The 22,066-nt window shown below is 39.9% G+C and overlaps 1 protein-coding gene and 2 long non-coding RNA genes across 5 annotated transcripts; 2 read left to right on the top strand and 1 right to left on the bottom strand.

Moving 5' to 3' along the window:
- The first annotated feature begins 1,209 nt into the window (after window positions 1-1,209).
- On the top strand, window positions 1,210-8,555 carry LOC118241722. The gene is made up of 3 exons (XR_004776319.1): window positions 1,210-1,229; window positions 7,931-7,950; window positions 8,356-8,555. It is a non-coding gene; the product is annotated as an uncharacterized LOC118241722 (long non-coding RNA).
- On the bottom strand, window positions 2,043-4,243 carry ptger4c (prostaglandin E receptor 4 (subtype EP4) c). The gene is made up of 2 exons (XM_027031239.2): window positions 3,093-4,243; window positions 2,043-3,001 (listed from the first exon to the last, which is right to left on the bottom strand). The coding sequence occupies exons 1-2, from the start codon at window positions 3,936-3,938 to the stop codon at window positions 2,378-2,380; spliced, it is 1,470 nt and encodes a 489-aa protein (XP_026887040.2). The 5' UTR covers window positions 3,939-4,243; the 3' UTR covers window positions 2,043-2,377.
- A 9,207-nt stretch (window positions 8,556-17,762) lies between the features above and the next one.
- On the top strand, window positions 17,763-20,495 carry LOC113589885. 3 transcript variants are annotated; one of them, XR_003412046.2, is made up of 4 exons: window positions 17,763-17,850; window positions 18,291-18,372; window positions 18,481-18,580; window positions 20,371-20,495. It is a non-coding gene; the product is annotated as an uncharacterized LOC113589885 (long non-coding RNA). The 3 variants fall into 3 exon arrangements; XR_003412045.2 differs by having other exon boundaries at window positions 18,291-18,377; window positions 18,512-18,580; XR_003412044.2 differs by having other exon boundaries at window positions 18,291-18,377.
- The last annotated feature ends 1,571 nt before the right edge of the window (window positions 20,496-22,066 follow it).

Below are 22,066 nucleotides of genomic sequence, written 5' to 3'. Positions count from 1 at the left end.
GTTGTTTCACACCCTCATGCTAAAGACCACACCGCATGATCATGCCATTTGCACACCGCCAGGCTCAGAACAACGCACATATTCATCATGAGGTTTTGCTTGCTCACTTGTTTCAGGGTTTTATTTTGTGCATAGCTGTTGAAAAGTAGGATACAACTGTTGGGCTGCTTATGTTACACAGGAGGATGTAGAGCTCAGTAGAGTGCCAGGCCACTGGTGCATGTAATTGGTTGTAATTGGTTGAGTCTGCACTGGGCAGGGATTAAACTGCAATGACCTCTTCCTACCAGTGTAATGCACTGAGCCAGTGATTTTGCATTCTCCTCCTATAGTGTGCCGGCACTCCCTGCGACTGGCATATTGACAAGACATTTTGTCAGGCTTCAGGAGAGGAGCTGTCAGCTCACGCCTACCGATGGCAGTGGGTACATTCTTCATGATGGCACAGATATTCATCTGTTGAGAATTTGATTTCATAAGATGTCCATCAAAATCAATATTTTCATTTGCATTAAACTTTGGGCTTTCACTTGTTAAACAAAAAAGCAAAAGCATAGACTGGCACATTGAAATTCTAATTAATTCTCAGGAAAGCATGGAGAATGAACATCTGGGTTTAAAGGGACTGCATTGTTTATTTTTCTATAATGGCAGAGTGGGAGAAAAGAGTAAAGAGTTGAATAGGAGTAATAAAGGAAAGCTCTCCACGCAAAGTTTTTAAATAAATCAAGTATAGGCACGTTCAATATCATATGGATACAATCATAGATAATCCAATATGCAAAAATATTTGATCTTCATCAGGGTTGTACGATAGAGATAGATTATCTGGACCTACAGAAAATGAGCACGGCATGGTATCTTCAGCCCAAGGAAGAGAAAGCTGGGATGGAGTTCTATTGTCTTTAAGTTAAAGTTATTCTGAGAGCATCAAATACCTCTGTGCCTCTGTACATTTTCACTTCTGTGGTCAAAATGACTGTGGCAATCTAGTATGGAGTTCTGAGAACATCTGGTTTTAGGGTTAAATGTGGCTGGTATATTAATCATGACTACTGTCTCTAAAAGCTTTTCAAAATAATTTCGTACCAATAAAAAAAACTAAAAAATTAATACAATACTGACATCTGTTTACTAGTATAAGATGATAAGTTCATACCAGCACTTTCAAGAAGTTATTTCTGGAAAGACTCAGCCATCAGAGTTCCGGCATAACTGCAACGTGTTCGGTACGTTTACAGTCTCTCTCACATTTGTAGTTTTGAAAGTTTCACTTGCGTAGCCTATAACACTAATACTGCAACTACTATTATAACTACGTTACAATTGTGTGTGTGTGTGTATTAATTTATTTTTACTTACATTTTTTTAAAGTAGATATGAAATTCTATTATACTGTTCAGCGGGAGAAACAGAAAACAGATTTTGTATTTACCTTATAGCGGAGGGAGCAAAAAAAAAAAAAGTAATGATCAACAACCCATCGATCAAGTTTCGATTAAATGATTAATACATTTACATTTATGGTATTTGGCAGACGCTCTTATCTTGAGTGACTTAAAAAAAAAGCGCTTGTCGTTTACTCATAGAATGCACTCTAGCCAGTACAGTAGGTTGGAGTCCAGGATACCAATGATCTACAATACTGTAGAAATACAGGGATCAATGCTGATGCCTAGAAGTGCAAAACACATATAAGCTCTATAACAGACAATAATAAGTGCTATAAACAATAAGTAGGGCACTGTTTATACTGTGTTCAGATATGCCACTTCATTAGTGAACAGTTTGATGAATACGTAATTGTATTGTGTTGTACTGCCGTCTGGTGGCTGTATTTGTTGTTACTATCTCTGGGAGGAAAAGTATAGAACCCACAAGCGCTATTAGTCATTTTTAAAGATATGTCAGTCTTCTTAACCGGTCAAATTACTACATTTGCCGATGATCGAAAAGTGACTTATCAGTAAATATCGTGGCCAGTGAGACTTACTGAATAAAATATCTCTGAACCAATAATACAATAATTCCTTAATTTTTAATTTCCGTACATAGTTCACAGTTGTGAAATATGACCCAGCATGCAAAACCAACATTATACATCAGTACCAAGCCACAGGTCCTTAAATAAATCTTTAAATACTCACAAATGGAGTATTAAAAAAATCTTATATGATTGGAAATACTTCTTTCTGACCCTTATAAATGGGTCGTTTGATATCAAAAGTATATAAATTCATAGAATTTACCTTTCTGAAAACTACGACGTGTACAATAAGTACGTTATTGACATTAAAGATATTTTGACAAAAAGGCTAACAGTAAGAAAGGACAAATGCCATACGAACTAACAGACGTCCAAGTACAAAGTCCATTTTTAGACACACTTTTCTGACAGACAGGAACTTGGTGTGCTGAACGTACAGGTGACTATCTCTGTTTTGTTGAGGTGACTATCTCTGCTATCCATTTTTTCGGCAGTCCGCTGAGCACAGGACGATGGTGATTCTTGAACGTACCCAACTGCGTCGGCAGGCGTCGGTTTCAAACTAGATGTTACTTCGCTCTGGTTGCCTTCGTTTTGTTCGACGCTGAACGGATGGAAGTTGTCCAGTGTGCTGTCAAAGTCCCATGTCTGGCGAAGGGTTAGGTCGACATATGATTTCGTGTTCGCCGTGCTATGTTTTCCGGCGGCATTTCTACAGGTAGCTGTGCGCAACGAAACGTAACTTGTTTCGTTGCTATGTGCAAATGATGGCGGCGAGTGCTGGCCTGCCCAAGCCAAAGGGCGCGTATGATGCGATCCACTCAGGCCAACGGTGCGCTTGATTCGCTCACAACCTTTAGTAAACAGACTTTTTCTGCACAGAATGTACACCCATGGATCCAATATTGGGTTAAAGGAAGCAAAACGAATGGCTAGAAGATCACTTCGATAATCCGGATGTCCCCCCGCAGCTATATAAGCAGGGCCGTATATCTGATTAACAAAGATGCGCACCTGTAGATAGGACAAAAAACATTACGTTTTTAGACTGGACTGCATAAATGAGCTATCTACATAAGAAAGCTGTCCAGAGTAGCGTACTCACCACCAGGGGGATGGAGCAAATGAGGAACACGATGGTCATGAAAATTAAAAGCCAAAACATCTGTATCTCTGCAGCTGATGTGACCGACGGTAATTTGGAGAACACGCGCCTGGAACCTGCGTGCCCGGACGTTTCTGCCCTTATAACGCGCGCCTTCTTGCTCATGCTCACAAGGGAGCGGCAAACGGCGAAATTGCACACGACAGTCACGGCTATCAAGACCAGCATGAATCCTGCATAAAGAAACGAATAAGAGGCACCGAGCGCGTCCAACGCGCGCCAGTCCAGAAAACACCAGGTTCCTGGGAAGTGCTTCACGTGCTTCCCGAACCCAAAGCTTGGCATTGCACACAGTACGATGTTTGCAGAATAGGCGACCAGCAGAGCAAATCGTGCCATAGTCCGGTCCACGTGCTTGGAGTAAAAGTACGCGTGGTTTATAGCCAAGTATCGTTCCACTGACATGGTGCACAAGATCGACATTCCAGCAGAGCCGAAGAACAGCATGGAAAAGGAGAAGAGATGGCACAGCAGCGCGCCGCCTGGCCACCTGCCTACTATGTATGTAGCGATAACAACTGGACTCGTAAAACAGGTGCCCAAAAGATCCGTGACGGCCATGCCACAAACTAAAGAATAGAATGTCGTCTCTTTTTGTTCTTTCTTGGAAATGCAGAGTACCACGATAGCCACGAGGTTGCCGAGGACACCGACGGCAAACATCGTGGCTGAGGTGATGAGAGACCGGTAATCAAGGCGCAGTCCACGCGAGGAGCTGTTGTCCGGCGTCAGCGGGTGGAAAACTTCTGAAACGTTCATGTCCGCGTTTAAAACGGAAACGTTCATATCGGAAACTGCGACTGACAAAGGCTTTCAGTATAATTACAAAGACAACAATATAGTTAAAGTCTCCCCCGGTAGCTTTTAATACGCTGCCTGGCTCCTCTTGCCTGAAGTCAGTAAAAAAGTAGCACTTTTTGCACCGAATCGAAATGAAAACATATTGTTACAACAAACGTTTTGTTTATTTATTTATTTATTTCCTGTCACCAAGCAGCTCTGACGAGTCGTGGCCTTGTTCTGCTATCCAGGTAGCACGGCGTAGATATAAGCGTTGCCTCGTGGTGCCCTCCTCCCCTTCTGTTCACGCACATCTAACCCTCTGATGTCAGCAGTGCATCCTGACGCCAAGAACTGCAAGGCATTCTCTGGATGTATGGTTCGCTTTTGAAATACAATTGAAAGGCAAAAGTGGCAAGCAATAATAGTGCCTTCCATACATATAGCATGTGAATCATGGTTTCACAGTGATAATAATTTACCTATCTTTTCTTTTTTTTCTGTATATGAAAACCTCTGCCGAGATCACTAGTAATTCAGAATTGGGTATTGGGTATCTTCATATGCAATCTTATTGGGTATCTTCATATGCAATCTAGATAATAATTAATTAGCAAGGAATATATATCTAGAATTCAGTTCGTTTTTACCCAATGATCTTTTATGATAAACCCCATATTCAAGCTTCTTTACAGATAGCCTAAGGATTCAGTCTCCTTTGTTGTCATAAGACTGATGTATGTATGAAAGCCTGTTAAATATACTGTAGTTGAGTGCAGTCTCTGCTTATTTGAAAAGACAGATCTTGCACATAAATTTGAAGTTGCAGTTGAATAGTTCATAATAATAATTCTATGTTTTGTATGTGGCTAGCATAGACAAATAGATGAAAGTTAATAGACAAAGTTACTGGAAGCAAGAGTTTCTTATACTCAAGCCCATAACTAGCTAGCAGAACACGAGGTCTGGACCTTGGTAGTTTCGAAGTTTTTCCAACCTCATAGCTTTAATTATAAAACTGAATGTGGAAAAAGTGAAGTTCTGATAATGTATTGACGGAGTGTAGCATTGTGTAAAAGCATGCATCACAAAACATAAGTCCAGCAGAGACATGATTTGTTATCAACTGACTACAGTGCAGCTGGCAATGGTCATGAATTTGGCTGTCACACTTAGTTGCTCAACTAGAACAGCCCAATACCATACAATTTACCACTCAAAATGTCCTTTTCAGACGATTAACTGTAAGAGGCGCCAGCTAATGCAGAGAAAGAGAGAAACTCTGGGAGGTGTAGACAAAATAACACAGGTAGCCTATAAGGTAGTTGGTATAAACTAAAATATGAATATAACAACAAAACCTATATGAATGTAGGCCTGTAGATTTTTGTAAGTGTAGGTTTCAGTGTGTCTTTCAGATAATATATTTTTGACAAATAGCTAAAGTTCAGTAAATGATTATTTAGCAAATCAAAGCGAAAATAATTAGGCTACCTAAGTAAAATCAAGCCAAAGTTGTTTGCATAAAGGCTATAAGAGCTTGTGAATGAATAAAGTGATGTATATGTAAAAAATGTGAACAGAAAATAGATGGATAGCCCTGCAGTCTATTTTACTACTTTATGTGAAGACACATTTCTATAGCACAGACCTCACTAAAATTGTCATCCTGGTTACGGCCCTGCCCTGCTGGCGTTTTATGCCCAGGGATCACACAAACCAAAGAGATGAGAGAGGAATATGGTTGGAGAAACCGCAAAAAAAGAACTTCTGACTATAGACTATTCATAGCCGGACATTAACAAAACACACGTGAGGTCCTGTCTACTAGCTTTTGTAAAACAACACATACAGTAGTTTAATATGAATCTTTTATATGTTTGGTGTTGAGGCTCTGATTAAGACTAAAGCGTGACAGAAGCAAAGGCGTCATTGGCTTGGGTGTCTGGTGAAACAAACAGAGTTCCTTCTGCTGTATGCCCTACCAGCATTCTGCCAGTCATGCGTAGGAGCATTAAAAGCTAGGTAACCTAACCATTGTTTTTGTTCTTAAAGCAATCTTATTGGCTTACAGTCCCAAACTGAGTTGCAGACCAGAACGTTGCCGAAACTTGACGTTCCGAAACTTTCCCATGTGGCACACGTGGCCTTCGTCTGGAGCGCGTTGTTTGACTCAGAACTGATGCTCAGTGGCTTTTTTTTATTTTATTTTTTTAAACCATTTCTTTTCATTCATCTTTTCCGTGTCCACTTTTGACTCGAGGACACGCGGCTAGTATCACAATACAGGCAATATCATGAGATGGCCAATTTCATAATACAGTGCTGAAATAATAATGCAGATTTAATCTCCTGACAATGGCACAGTCAAAGACCGCCACAAAGGCAGACATTAAATCCAGTTATCATAGTGGCTGAATGGTTATTGGACTGGCATGTTTTGCCATCCTGAGGAAACTTTTCCGAAGCTATAAAAAATGAATGACGAAAACCACGAATTTAAAACTATACGGCAGACGAAGAGATTAAACTAAGTCCACGGGGAATGTGCTGCAGGTGGAGAGGGAATATTGATCTTTTCTCCGTTAGGGAAAATGCAGCCATACATCCCATGCAGCCATACATCCCATCTTGGGAGCGTTAGTGCTCGGGGAGCGCGAAGTCATAAAACATATGAGGCTGCGCCACGACGCCCGGGGGGATCTGTGGATGACGCTGCGCTCCCTCCGCGTTGGCTCACCGCGCCAAAGACGCGGGTGCCATTAAAGACCAGCTGTATCGCCCTGCTCCGTAGGTAGACAACAGCGCCCATGAACCGAAGAGCAGCGATCTAATTAAAAATAATGAAAGAATTCATCATATGACGGAGGAATGTTTGCGCGCGGAGACACACTCGCAGCGTGTAAGTGGATTACGCCCCACGCGTGGCCAAAGATGCGGTGACCGACCCTTCAGGCAGCTCACACGCTGTTTTCGCATCCACGCCACAATAACCTTTTGGTCTCGGACGTCATCTCACATCCACCCACGCCATACACGCTGAAGTAAAACCTCCTCCTTTCGTTTGTCGAGCGGAGATGAACTACAGAGCGCTGACCGTGTAGCGCTTGTTTGTGTGCACGCCCATGGCAGTTTTGTTAAGCAATCGTTTCTGCTGTGTACACTAGACTTGATAAATGCATCCGCTGAGACCATAAGCTCACGAATGTTTTTTTCTTCTTCTTAAATTGTCTTAAACTAAGACAAATCCATTCGCTACATTTTTCATTTTATCAACATGAAATATTGTTAAAAATAAACAAATCCGGTCATAAACAGAACGAGCTATATAAATATGAATCAAATTCACTACTGAAATCACTGTTGTATACTGTATATGCATCGCCAAAATCAATTATTATGCTACGGTCGTGATCAACTCTTTTAACCAACATGAGGGTAGTTTACCTGAAACATATTTTCCATTTAATCTCTACAATATGGTTATAATTCTTACAAATAGCATATAAATTTTGAAGTTTATACTAAGCCAGTCATTTAAAAATCCCCTAAATGAGTTCTTACGTGCAGTGCTCTCGAGTGCATATATGGAAGCTACTTACAAAAACGTGTCGACACTAAGATAAACAACAGAAAACGCCAACACTTTATATAATCACAGAAATCTTACTGAAGTCATTTCGATGGACAAAGCATTACTTTGAAAATTAGAAGAATAATGTTTCTCATGGATGCTCATGAGCTCACATTTTGTGATGTATTCCTGTATTTTTCAGCAGGTGCCCACATGTTCTAAAAATCTCAAACTCTGTCATATGTCTACACTTTAATTTTTAATCCAAATTGAAATACAGCTCATGGCAAAAGTCTTGTGGTAACTGGGAATATAATGCTTAGATCTCCTTATGGGTACGGGTTTGTTTGTCTAAACAAAAAGGTGGTTCCTTGAGGAATTCTTCCAAGTTTTTTCCCCACTTTGGCTGTTTTTCCCCATCCAGGTGATTCCGCACAGGCTCAGGTGTGTTGTGGATGGGTTGCCCAGTCTTGAAGTGTTCCACTTGTAGGTCTCGATTGTTTCAGTGTGTTTGTCGTCAATCTCACTTATTGTGAGTGAACTGAGGAGAGCTTTGTGAACCAAACCTGTATTCATCTAGACATCTTGTAATGCATCATTAGCTTTTCTGGAAAACAGAAATTTTGTCACATTTCATTATTAATTATTATTGCTTATTATACCATTATTTCTTATTTGCTTTAATGCTTTATTGTGGTAGTTTGTAGTTAGTTTTTTTAGCTAGCCTAGGATGTTTTGCATAAACGTTTCAGTGTGCTTTTAATTAAATTTAATGTGACTGAGTAAAAAGCAAGTCTCAGTTTCCTTCCAAAATGATTACTTAATTGCTTTATTTATTTTTGCATTCAGCAATGACATCACAGCCCTGATAGTCCTTGCCATCGAGATGACACGAAGACCTGTGACATCAGTGTCTTTCTTTCCAATCCTTAAGAGCAACTCAGCTGTGAGCTCATCATGCCTGAGCTACTGCGGCGCATCATCTCCTGTCATCTAATGAGCTGGCAGAGCAGCCTGGCATTATGGCAGGCCAAAATCATGACTCTCTCCCTCGCCTCTGCTCCTAATGCTGCTGCTCCCTACTGTTCCATGTCATATCTCTCTCAGTGTGCAGTCAGATTAGGATCGTTTCTGTCTTTGTCTGTCTGTATGTCTCACTGTTTCTCGCTGGCTCACTCAGTTCAATAATGTTTTATCATGAGTCATTATAGGACTACTAGGCATGATATGTTGTCTATAACAAAATCTATAATAAAATCTATATTAAACTTGCAGTAAGAAGTAAGTACAAATTGCATTGAGTTTTGTGGGTAGTCTCATTAATGGTAATCAAATTAATATTTAAGAATCTATTACTTCTTTACAGTTCATCCCATTATGTATTATTATTATTATTTTCTTGCTAGTGATGATTTACCTTGAAAATGGGTTTTATTAATGATCTCAAAACCTGTGTAACTTATTTTGGAAGAGTATTGGAAACTTTATTATGAACCTTTTTACATGTACTTGCATAGCAGATGTTCACCAGTTTATTAGATTAGAATTTTTCAGAGGGGTTATGTTCTGTCGCCCAGAGCTTGGCATGGTGGATGACGCTATACTAGATGTAGGAGTAGGAGTATCCATGTAGATACTCTAACCATGTCTGAAATCTGACAGCCTAAGGAACTCATGTATTATTGATCCACTCTGTAATAGAGAGAGAGAGAGAGAGAGAGAGAGAGAGAGAGAGAGAGAGAGAGAGAGAGTGTTGCTCTAAAACTTCCTGGTGCATTTTAATTTTTATCTCTTGATGTGTGTAAATAACTGGTCATGAATTTAACGTTGAGAAAGTGTTTTTAAAACAATCTTGTCCACACACTATCCATTCGCAATCCCAAGGGATAATAAAGGTTAGCCTGCCTCTTACGTGATCTGCTTCCCAACCTGTTAACCTTTCCTACAGGCTAGCAAAGAGAACAGCTCCAAAGAAGCATGGTGGTGATGCGGGAGCAACAAATACTGCAGATTTCCATCTACATTTTATGCCCTGCAACATTTCTCTGTGAGTGCTATCATAACTGCTTTGCTTTCCCTCCAATGTTATCCCAAAGCATTCATACACCAAATGTCTTCACAAAAGATGTTGCTCTGATAGAGTGCGATTCCGTGGAATTCCCTACCGAGGGTGGTAAAGATGGGTGATAAAGCGTGGCCTTTTAGCAAGATTGCTTCATTGTGGAGCCTGATGTCTTCAGCAGGTGATGGGGGATGTTGCTTTGGAGTATTGGAATTATTTGTGCATTCTGACGGTGGGCACTGCCAAACGAAGCTTACAGTAAAACATTGTCTAAGAAAAGCCAATGAGAGCCTTAACTGAAAGCTAAGGGTTTAGCATTTTTAGCAGGTCCATAGATATACATGAAGTTTTGACTTTAATAATGAGGGCTATGCTTTGTGAGGGGTGTGTGTGTGTGTGTGTGTGTGTGTGTGTGTGTGCTGCCTGACTGGCATTTGAGTCAAGTTGTATTAAAGTGTACTGGTTCCAATTACCTCAATGAAATTTTGTCCTGTGACACAAATGTGTATAAAATATCTTTGTGAAAAGATCAGAACTGTAGGATGCTGTTATGGAAATTATCATATCACATTTCTGGGGTGTCAGAGTGATCAAATAATTCAGCGCTGCCTCTTTTTACATTTGATTGAAGTATAATTGATTTCTCGAACCATCATGGTTTTTAATAACCCTGGTTTGTCATTGATATAGCATAGAGAGAGAATGCTGGAGAACTGGAGCATGTGAGTCAATTAAAAAAAAGAAAAATGATGATCCACCAGTCTAACTCAATTAAATGCCACAGAGTGTAATAACTAAAGAAAGTACACCTTTAATAGACTGCAGTGTAATCTTTGTTAATGGGACATGCTGATTTGCTGTAGCTAAAAAATTCCCTACTGCCTTTTCCATGGGGGTGTCTTTTCACCAAGGTCAATAATTAAAGCGCACTCTGAGTATCCCTGCCTGCGTCCATGTCCAATTAAAAAACGTCTCCGCCTCAATGAGATTTTCACAACAGTGTGTAACAGACAGGGCAATTATAACTTTCAGACAGAGCTGTTGAGGGACGAGCTGTGGCCCTGCTCCCTGCGTCAAGAATAAAAAGCTGAGCCTGACTAACGAAAGGCCTGAATACTGTCAAAGCCAATGACAATGAACATGACATAATTTCTTGTCTTTCACTCACAAGAAAGGCACTCGGTGTATATACCTGCCCCACGAAAGAGAGAAATTAATTGGCAGAGAAATCCATTGTGACAGTTTATAAAAAACGATTGCCAGATTTCTTGATTGCATTTCTGATGAAGAGAATGACAGATAATACTATATCAATCAACAAATTCATCTGCTGTAAAACCACTGAGACCAATGTGTATTTTATTTAAAATGGCACTTAATTAGGACAAAGCATCTGAATTGGATACCTTTTGTGATGTACCTCCACTATCTGAAATATGAATGAAGCAACCTGGTCTGCACTGTCTCCAGCTGCACCCCCTTAGCTAACTGTTACTCTTGAGTTGCGGCAGAAACGGCAACAGCTACATCGGAAGAGACAGTATCCTGGCAACCAGGCTGTGCACACATAAGCTCACTAAATGCAAAAAAAACCCCTCAAGCAGTTACCAGGTTTGCTGTAATCGTGTCAAGCGGTGTGAACAAATATTGCCTTCGCTTTTAGACACGATAATAATCCATGACGTAACCAATTTCTACGTATAACAGTATAAGCCCTATTAAATATGATGGGTGCAACTGCTTGCTGTGAGTCTTCTAGTTATTAGTGAGAGAGTCTATTCTCTAAGCAGAGTGGCTTTCTCAGATGCAAATGCTCTCACTGGCCACTATATATCCATCCAATCATGCATCCATCCATCCATCCATTCTTAATAAAGCAGTAATACTGACATAGCAGTACATGTTGCACTGATATATATGAAGCCCAGCAGTTTTTATGTGTGAGGCAGAGAGACAGAGAGCTTCATAAGTCATACATGTCCTGGAGTTTTTACGTGTCTCTGTGTTACTGTTGGGTTCAGAACGGAAATAGACTCACAGTGCAACTACATGGCTTTGATTTTTGGGTCTCAGGTGTTTGAAGCTGCAAAATCTTACACACTGTTTGGTGTCCTGCATCCACTTACAAGGTGCTTGTATAAGGACAATGCTTTTTTCAGTTGTGTTCCAGTGGTTTGTGACCATGCATTTTTTCTTAATTTGCAGTTGTCTCTAATAAATATATCAGAGCAAAGCCATATGCACACCACATAGTCTGGATCTGTTGTAGTTTATGGGTTATAGCTGTAGTTGTATAGTTGTAGCTTATGACTTGGCCGGTACTGTTGCACTCCTGTTCATAGTTAACCACAGAAGCTACATCATCCTATTTAATTGTGTGTAACAAAATTTTAAAAAGTCATTAAAAAGAGGCTAATGTTTGGAGTCCAGTACTGCTGTAAGCATTTAAAGCAATGTATCATGGGTGACCTTTTAAGATGCACTGAATGAAATCTAAAGATGAGGCTCAGTGTATATCTCTAGGGTACTTTGAGCCAAGATAAGTTTTTAATTTTGAATGGGTTATTGTTGTTTGTTTGTTTTATAAAAGAAGTTAACTGTCTTGCATCCAGTGTAATGTGAATAAGTTAAATTGTTCTGAAGCTAACTCTGGGCATATAGAGTTAGGGTTTTAAAGATGAAAACAGCAGAACCTGCTACTCTTGCTTGAAAGGTATGGCTACCAAGGTCCTCAAATATAATTTCAATTAGCCTCCTTTATCTATCATTTCATTTCACTGCACCTATATGCCTGCTACAAATATACATGTGACAAATAAACATTGAATTTATTGCTCATATATGTGAATGTGAAGTGACCGGTAAGCAGATCAGCAGCCAAGTCAGAGACCATGGTTATCTCGCAGAACAGGGTGTCATGCTCTCCCCCAAGTGAAAAGGTTTAAGTATCTTGGGGTCATGTTCATGAGTGATTGGAAGAGAGAGGATGAGATCGACCATGGGGTAGGTGCAGGGACAGCACCAGACTGTCGTTTTTAAGAGGGAGCTGAGCTATTAAGTGAAGCTCTCAATTTACAAGTTAATATATGTCCCTACGTCTCACTTACAATCATGAACTCTTTACAATCACTTACAACCGAAAGAACGACATGCAACCTCCCAAAATGAGCGTTCTCTGTTAAGGTGCAGGGTTCACTCTCCACAATGGGGTAAGGAGCTTGACCAGACAGGAGAAGTTCAAATTAGAGCTGCAGCTCTAATCTGTGTTGAGAGGAGTTGGTTAATGTGGTTTGGGCATGTAATAAGGATGCCCGCTGAATGCTTCCTGCTGGAGATATACCAGGCATGGCCAACTGAGAGAAAGTCCTCAGGATCCCCCAGGAGGCACTGGGAGATGGCTGAGGACAGACAAACCTGGGCTTTTTTGCTCACTCCAATGCCACTAAACCATGATGTGACAAATCAGTCACTACTAATAGTATAAGCAAATCCAGCCTGGTGGAGGCTGGATGCTCTACTGAGCTTTTAATGGTATAATGCAAATGAATCAAATCAAATCAAACAGATGTTGCTACAAAGCAGCTGTACAAATGTTCAAGTCCAAGCCCCCAGTGAGCAAGCCAAGGGTGACAGTGGCAAGGAAAAACTCCCTAGAGCACGAGGAAGAAACCCTGAGATGAACTGAGGGGGGCATCCTCATCTTGCCGAAATTAAAGAAAATAAGGATTTTCTTGGTAAACCACAGTAAACCTTTAACTGATTCACATGATCTCCTATAACTGATTCACATGATCTCCTATACTGACTATACACAGTCAGTAGATCTGTATGCCACAGGACTGTACTGTATTGTATTGTTTTGTATTGTTTATATTAATTTATTTGAATACATCTCTGAATGGTCTGCCTCTTTATTGTTAAAGCTTGAAACAACACAAGTGATTAACAAATAATATGTTATAGATGCAGTGCTAAAACCATATGCTTTGCTCTTTTTCAGCCTATGGCTTATTAAAATGAAACTTCTTTCCCATCATTTATAATTGAACATCCCCACTCAATAGCTGTATTACTGAGATACTTAACACTCCTCTTTAGCTTATGACTAAGCTTTAGCGCAGTCCAGTGGAGTATTCGTTTCCTGCTGAAAAAGCCCTTTCACAATTCATGCTGTTTGTAAGGTTTCCTGACATTACTCATTCACAAGTTTACAAATTGTTGAGAGCTAATGCGACAGGTTTTTTGTTTTTTTTTGAAAGCTTAAATGATTGCCCCAAAAATGATTGGATGGGGTTTACGTCCAGTGAGAAGTTAAAGAGGAGTGGTAAAATATTAATTGGCAAGATAATAGAAAACATATCCTTTAAGATGTCTTCTTCAACAAAGGTTCTGCAATAGGTCAGTGAAGTTTAATTCTCTATTGGACTAGATGTATTCAATTGATTTGCTCTCATCAAGTTTTTTTTAATCCAGTATCTTCTTTTAACACCGGTCATCCAGCAGGGGGGAAACGCCCACTCCTACTCCAGACCGCATCACACTTCTGCCGCGCTCACAATCACCTGCCTATTAACTTGACTCACCTGAAGCTTATTTCTGTTTTTGATATTTAAGCCCACAGGTACATGAAGTCAACGTTGCACATTCACAGACCTTGGAGCTACATGCACCGAACGACTACGACAGTGACTTCATCGTCTGCTTAGTTGTCTTTTTGATTGCTGCTTTGCAGCCCATTCAATTAAGGAGAATAAAGAACTCTTATTTTCAACCTCGCCTCACACTTCCTCTGTGCCTCCACCGTCACAACAGGCATTTTCCTTTATACTGCTTTTTTTTTTTTTTTTTGCATAGACCGCCAAACTAGATGCTGTAGCTTTTGAAAGGAGCACAACTCTGACTGAAAAACTATAGCTGTGTTTGAGGTCTGTGGACCTCTGCTCTGAAAAACAGCTCATTGACTTTTATTATAGGTAATCATTGAGTGAGTCAGTAAATACTGGCCACCCCCACATGCTGGAAAACCCAAGGTACTCTTAATAATCTTTGTTCCTTCAAACATACAATATGGTCAAATGTGGACTCTACATAGGGTTTCTAACACACAGGCCACTTTTCTGTGGTCTCAGTGGACCCTTTTGTCCTGTAGTTGAAAATGTAGTGTTACTGGATATTTGATCACAGGTTTAAAGATTTTCCTGCACCACAATGACACTTTACCTGCCTTGGGGACTGTTCTGCAGAAAGCAACAATCTGATCCCACTAAATGACCACCAAGATGACTGTAGTTCCCTTCATTTGTGGACTCAAAGTCCATTATGCATAAATTACTCTGTTTTACTGCAGTTATCAACATGTCTCCTTATACAATATCAAAAACGTTTCTGATAGCATAAATGCATATGGGTAGTTTTGTTCAGGGTAGTTACAGGGTAGTGGTAGCTCAGTGGTTAAGGTACATGACTTGTAAAGTTGTTGGTTCATACCCCACCACTGCCAAGTTGCCACCGTTGGGCCCCTGAGCAAGGCCCTTAACCCTCAATTGCTCAAGTTGAACTCAGTCATAATTGTAAGTTGCTTTGGATAAAAGCCTCAGATAAACACCATAAATGTAAATTTTCAAGAATCACTGCAACCCACAGGCTAACTGTGCAGCATGCAATAGTGTTCCACATCCAGATTAGTCTAAGGCTCATAATGGGTCCTTATGTGGCCAAGCTTCATTGCAGATTATCAGAGGCAGACTTCATGCACACACTCTGCTACTCTGTGTGAGGTATCAATGCCTGCAAAGAAGAAAAGCAACAGATAAATATGATGGCTAGACTTGTATCTGTGTTTTATTAGGTTTAAGGATCATCGTGTGCGAATCTTTAATTTATTAGGAAAGCGAAAGTGTTGTAGAAAAACAAAAACAAACAATAAAAGAGGTAATGCCAAAAATACTTTACTCTATTCTAACAAAATTCTTCACTTTCTGCTACCTCCCCCTGCACTGTTGATCAATGTGAAGTCACAATTCATAGATTTTTCAAAGACAAAATTTGTAAAATCTACCATTTCTTCATAACACCCATGACACCTGACTATAGTAACATCCCTCTTAACTCAGATGTCAAACCTGTGATTTCTCTCCTGTTGAACCTGCTCACATCTCTGAGTTAACTGCTAAATCTAATTCATCTTCCTGTCAGCTCAATGTTGCCCCTCACCCCCTTATAAAGTGTGTTTCAGTTGTCGCTGACCTTATCTGTCATTTCACTGACACATCTCTTGTTTCAGGTTATATCCCTGTGACCCTTAATACATCTGCTATCAGTAACATTCAAGAAACCTGGTCTGGATTCAGATCGGTCTTTGCTGGGGGAAGCGTCATGGCCCCAAAAACTATGGACCACATTACCATAATCTCTTCGCCACTGTCCCTCACTCTGCTCCTTCCAAACTCAGCTCAAACCCCCTTAACAACCCTAACTCTCTTTTCTCAGTATTCTCTTTTCTCAACTCATTCAGGGCTACTGGTAATTATCCAATGAGCTGTGGACTCAGCATGTTTTATAATCAAGAATGTTGAATAGAGAAAAATAATGACATTTTTCTCCATTCTGCAAACCCTGACATGCTAACTAAAAATGTTTTATTCATGTGACTATCTATACAAACAATTTCCTGGCATGACTATATTTTATTTTTTATTCTATGTTCATTTTTGAAAGCTGCGCTGTTCATGTTAATGCATTTCTAGTGCAGATGAGTCATTTTTCAATGTGACAAATAAAGTAAACAGTAATAGCTCTTGCTGTCAAGTCAATCAATAACCCTAACCCTAACTCTACATTATATCATAAAGTAAATGTGAGGACATCTTTAACTTGCATTCTAAATGGCTGTTTTCCATGTGATGTGTTTTTAACCTTAATTCCATATTCCACTGTCCCATTATTTCCTTTACTGTGGTTCTAGTGACAGATAAGCAGGTCAAGCCAATACTTTGTCCAGAGTCTATTAAGGAACACTGCATTTCCTAAAGCATATTAGCTTCCATAACATTAAAAACAGCTAATTTCATGTCTTACACAACTCTGTGCAGTATGTCTACTTTTTTGTCACTATCTTGGAGGCTGACACACAAAATAATTTCTGGGGCTCAGTGAAACAGGTCTTCTTGCCTGGTAATGTACTGGGAGATAGGTCTACACAAGAATGACCCCCATGTTTCCCATCAGAATTATGGTCTAAAGCACATTTTGAGAAAATCAAATGAAAAGATGGAAAGACAAGGTTTTTTTATTTTTATTTAGCTTTTAAGATCCTCTTCTGTCACCCACTCCACCCTCTCTCTCTGAGTGCAGGCAGGGTCGTACCCTTGATGCATAGCCTTGCTGGTCATGCTGTCAGGCCTAATGTTGCAGTACCATCATTGTATTTCTGGAAACTCTCTCATTGCAAAATGTGCTCATGGTGGCCAAAACTGTAAAGTACACCAATGTGTGACGAATGCTACTGCGAATGTGTGATGAACCAGACCGTAAATCAAAGACGATGTCTCGCATTGCCTAACCTTGCATATACCGAAACAGAATTACCCACCTGAGACTTTAAATATGATGCTAGCAAATCACAGATGATGCACCTATGATGCACCTATGATGCAAAGATTTTATGATGAGGAACTAGCCACATAGGTGTGCTGCTGATGAAAGTTGTAAAAATGTCCAACAGTGAGTCAATATGTGCGGTGAATAAAGTTCACTCACCTACAGGATATGTTTATAAAACTAGATCATCTAGATATCATCTAGATACCTAACCTAAGGATTTAGTCAGGATATCAAAGCATATGGGCTTTGGGACGCATAGTAAGCTCACAGTATGAAACAAACGTGTACCAAGACCAATCTTTCACTTCAGCATTTCCTCTTTACAGCATTTCTAAAATTTAAAATATTGTATTTTCTCCCTCAATTTAAGGCCTCTAAAAATACTTTAAGACAAACATGTATGTAACGTATGCTGGTTTTCAGCACACAGGGTACCAGTTGAAAGTTTGGACACACCTATTCTTTGTTTTTATTATTTTCTACATTAAAAAAAAAAAAAACAGGTAAGTGTCCCCGTTGTCATGGTACCGAGTTACTTCCGTGTTTTCGTCCGTTTCCATGGTTCAGTGTCTCCTCCCCTTTGTGTCCAGCTGTTTGTGTCCAGAGTTTGTCCCTAATTACATGCCTATGTATACCCCGTTCCCGCGTCTCTTGTTTATCGGTCATTCATTGTGTTTCTGGTAAGATCCCGTTTGTCATAGCCCCTCGCTCATATGTGTTTAGTTAGATCTCGTTTGTCCTCGCTCATATGTGTTTAGTTAGATCTCGTTTGTCCTCGCTCATGTGTTTAGTTATCTCCTGTTTATCTCGCTTCTCCTTCTAGTTCTCTTTGTCTAGTCACCCACGCTGTCTGTGTTGCTTTCCTTGTTTAGTTCTGTTACCTGTGTCTTCGTCGTGAATATTGTTTATCTTACGTAGCCCGGTTCTGTGTTACTCTCGCTTGCCTAGTCTTAATGCTCATCGTTGTATTTATCATTGTTGTTCTCCGTTAGTCTTCACTAACTACGTCCTTTTTTTCCAGTTCCCGTACTCACATTGTTAGCCTGTTTTGTTCTGTGATTGTCTTTATTAAACCTCTTATTTATTTATTCGATTATATTTGTCACTCTCTTTATGGCAGCCCTCGTTAGTTCCGTTCCGCATAAAATCCAAGGCGCCGTCACCTCGCAAGTGTGTTCGCATATCACCCCTCTCACGTTACAGTAAGGTATCAAACCAATGAAATAATACATATGCAATTATGCTATGTCAACAAATTTTGACTCTTAGATTTTAGATTCTTCAAAGTAACTTTCCTATACTTTTGTCAGCTTTGCATGTGCTTGGTGTTCTCTTAACCAGCTTCATGAGACAGCCACCTATTTTCCATCAGTCTTCAGGACATTCTCACATATGCAAAGCACTTGCAGGGTAAGGAACTAAAGCTCTGGTTTACTGAGGTGCATCTAAAAGTGTGTGTGTGTTGAAAATGAATTCATATATAGGTTAACACCTTTCCCATCTTATATTAGCCTTAGAAATTTAAGGATAATCCATTAAATTAAAATGCTTTTATTATTAATAAAAGCATACATTGAGTCAGATGTGTCCAAACTTTCAGATACTGTAGTGGTGACACATGTCTACATCTTCTGGCTGTTTGGTCACAATGGGGTCAGTCAGTCAGTCAGTCAGTCAGTCAGTCAGTCAGTCAGTCAGTCAGTCAGTCAGTCAGTCAGTCAGTCAGTCAGTCAGTCAGTCAGTCAGTCAGTCAGTCAGTCAGTCAGTCAGTCAGTCAGTCAGTCAGTCAGTCAGTCAGTCAGTCAGTCAGTCAGTCAGTCTCTTAGTCTCTTAGTCTCTTAGTCTCTTAGTCTCTTAGTCTCTTAGTCTCTTAGTCTCTTAGTCTCTTAGTCTCTTAGTCTCTTAGTCTCTTAGTCTCTTAGTCTCTTAGTCTCTTAGTCACAAAGGAAAACAAGGCAGTTGGGTCCTCAGACGACGTGCATCTCTGATTAAAATCTAGTGAAACATCTTATTTAGTAGATCTTAATGATAACTATCAGGATATAAGGATCATTTTTGACAAAGTATACCAAAATGAAATTGTTTCTCAGATTTAAGCAAAACAAATAATGTTAAAGAAATTAACATGAATTATCACTATTAAATGTTCGGTTTAACAGCAAGACTTGAAAAAGGCATTGGGGTAAAGAAGGTTCAATGTCACTGAATAATATAATTGAATTCTGCAGTTTTAGATTTTGAGTCATCCTCAAGGAAAGAAATACTAGTGCTGTATTACATTTTCTACTGCCTCTAAGAGAAGGAAAGTCATTGTGTTAAATGGCAAAAAGCTCATTCTGTAGGAGGTGTTTCTGCTGTTCGAATATATGCTGTTAGAATCTTTTCTCCTGTAGGTGTCAGTCTACACAACAGTAGTACAGAATATTATTCCAGTTGAACTGGCAGGCAATGTAGTAGAATAAGAGTGTAAATTGGTGCCATAGTCTGCCAGATTTGCTTGAGTGAAATATCTCTACCTGTTGTACTGAGGGATAGCTCATGACACAGCATATGAAAAGTTAAATCATAATGGGTAGATAAATCTCAAACTAAATAATTTTGCATTATTTAACTATAGCCACTTTTCCACGTAGGGCCAAACAGTTACTAAGGACATGTCGTGTGCTTCCATACTTTTACTAAGGACATGCCATGACCTTTTGTACTATTTTGGGCTCTTGAGACTTGTGGTTTCTTTTTCCACCAGTGTTGCACTGGAAATCAGAACCAGTAAGTATTTGTGGTGATGAGTTCTTGCCTTAATTATGCCACTAAACAACTCAGGTTGCTGGATGTCTCTGAGAAGATGGTTAATTTGGAGTTCTTTGGACTGTTAGTGTTTTTTATGTGTGCAAAACAGCACAAAATGTATTGTCATAAATGTTGAACATGGTGGAATGAATTTACCTTGGCTGTCAGTACAGCTGAGATAATAACTGTCTTCAGATGAAGAATGAACACTCATCTATACAATGATTCACTAAGCTTATGTCATGGTTGGCCGGCCATCCAGCAGGAAGGACACACCCACTCCTGCTAGGGATCTTGCCACACACCCACTCCTGCTAGGGATCTTGCCACACACCCACACTGCTCCCAATCCCCTGCCTAATGATAGACAATAAGGAGCTGGTGTTTATTTCACCTATTTAAACCCACAGACCCCAGATGATAGCGCTGACCTCAGACTGAGAGTGTACCCGCCCCAGCGCTACCACTCATGAAGAGGATAACTTTTTGTTGCGTCAGTACTTCTATTGGTCATTCCCTTATGGTTAATAAAGAGCACTTCCTCACCACCCCGCCTCTTGCTTCCTCTGTGCTGTCTGTATCACGTTTTAAAAATGCACTTAAAAATCTTTTACTCTTTCCTTTTACACTCTAGCCAGAGCTTTCTTAACACTGACCTATCTCCTCTCACATTTGTATTTGATAGAGATTAATAGCACTTCTGTAAACTGCTCTGGATTGTAAATGAAGAGGTTTACCTCCACTCAGAACATAGAATCCCTATATCATTAAACCATCCTACCTGAACAGATTTACTGCTCTCAGCATGGTTAGCTAAGTGTAAACATTCAACTGTGAACCAAATTCATGTGGAAATGCGATTGGAACAGTTACTCTCTGTATTCTCACCTGTTCACCCTACAGTGGAAAAGAGCTTTATTTGTTCTGATACTCATTTACCTCTCCAACACATGACATGGTGTAAATCATCATATCAAACAGCAAGGTACACATTTTTGTAAACAATCAGCATACATTTTTGTTCTGTCCCAGCATCCAACACACCTGATTCAAGAAATGAAAAATGAAAACCTGGTATGCCAGGAAAGACCAAAAATGTGGACTTTCATTGTTTCTGGGACTGGAAATAACTGGTCTAGACAAGAGTTGAGCAAACATCCCTGATATCTCACTATTCTTTCCAGATTTGACTGTCTAAAGTGTTCAATATAAAATAGAAAAAAGGGGTTCTGTCATCAGCCACTCCAGTTTTTGGGAATTGTACAGTGTGACGTGTTTCTTTAGGTTCCAAAGGTTTTCGATCCAGTTCAGTGGCTTGAATGGTATGGCAGGTTCTACAAATGTCCACTTTTCTCCTGTATAGTCAAGCGCCCACCTGACTCTGCTTTTGGAAGTTGGAAGTTGTGAACAGAACCTGACTGAACTATACTCTAGTGTGTTGGGTATCAGTGAGAGACAGGGGAGATAGAGTTGCATCGGTTACAGTGGTAAAATGCTGATCAATGCATATGCGGTTGCCAGGTAAGTCTTTCCAATGTTACCTTCCTTTAGAAATGCAGAGAGGGCAGTAGAGATAAGTTATGGCCAATGACAAAACATTCAGCGTTTTTGAAGTGACTAAACACGCTACGAGGAATCCAATCAATGACTCAGTTATGACCGAAAGCATAACATGCTGCTTTGGACCTCATGGAGCAATAATCAATAAGTGTGATGGTGTAGCTAGAGATGGAATTTACTCCATGGTCCAACAGGGAATGGTATGAGCTGTAGAGGATCTGCAAACACATAGTGATCAGAGCATGCACACAGATCTAATCCTGGATCAATGCAGCCATTCTTGTTAATAAGCTTTGCTTTGTCAGCACTTCCCTGACCAGCAGGATGGACTAGATCATAAGGAGAGCACATCAGGTACAAATATTATCTGAACATCGAGACTATAGTGGGAGGAATTCCTGGAAGTAATGCATGGCAGTAAAGGATCAAATGAAGCCAAGGTGGAGCTTCCTAGTAGCATCTGCTTTACAGCAAGAAACTTTTCTCAGTTTCCTCAGTGCACATAGGCTGACTTTTTGTCGAGACAAGCATGAAGTAGTTAAGTCA

The sequence above is a fragment of the Electrophorus electricus genome, chromosome 7 (assembly GCF_013358815.1).
Source record: "Electrophorus electricus isolate fEleEle1 chromosome 7, fEleEle1.pri, whole genome shotgun sequence".
Classification (NCBI taxonomy): domain Eukaryota; kingdom Metazoa; phylum Chordata; class Actinopteri; order Gymnotiformes; family Gymnotidae; genus Electrophorus; species Electrophorus electricus.
Note: the sequence above shows the minus strand (reverse complement) of the source record. Positions and strands in the feature narration are given on the sequence as shown.

Excerpts from the sequence above, each read along its gene's own strand:
- ptger4c (XM_027031239.2), bottom strand. The coding sequence starts at position 3,938 with ATGAACGTTTCCGTTTTAAACGCGGACATGAACGTTTCAGAAGTTTTC. Across the intron at positions 3,002-3,092 it reads TTTGCTCCATCCCCCTGGTG|GTGCGCATCTTTGTTAATCA; the intron begins GTGAGTACGCTA and ends TCCTATCTACAG.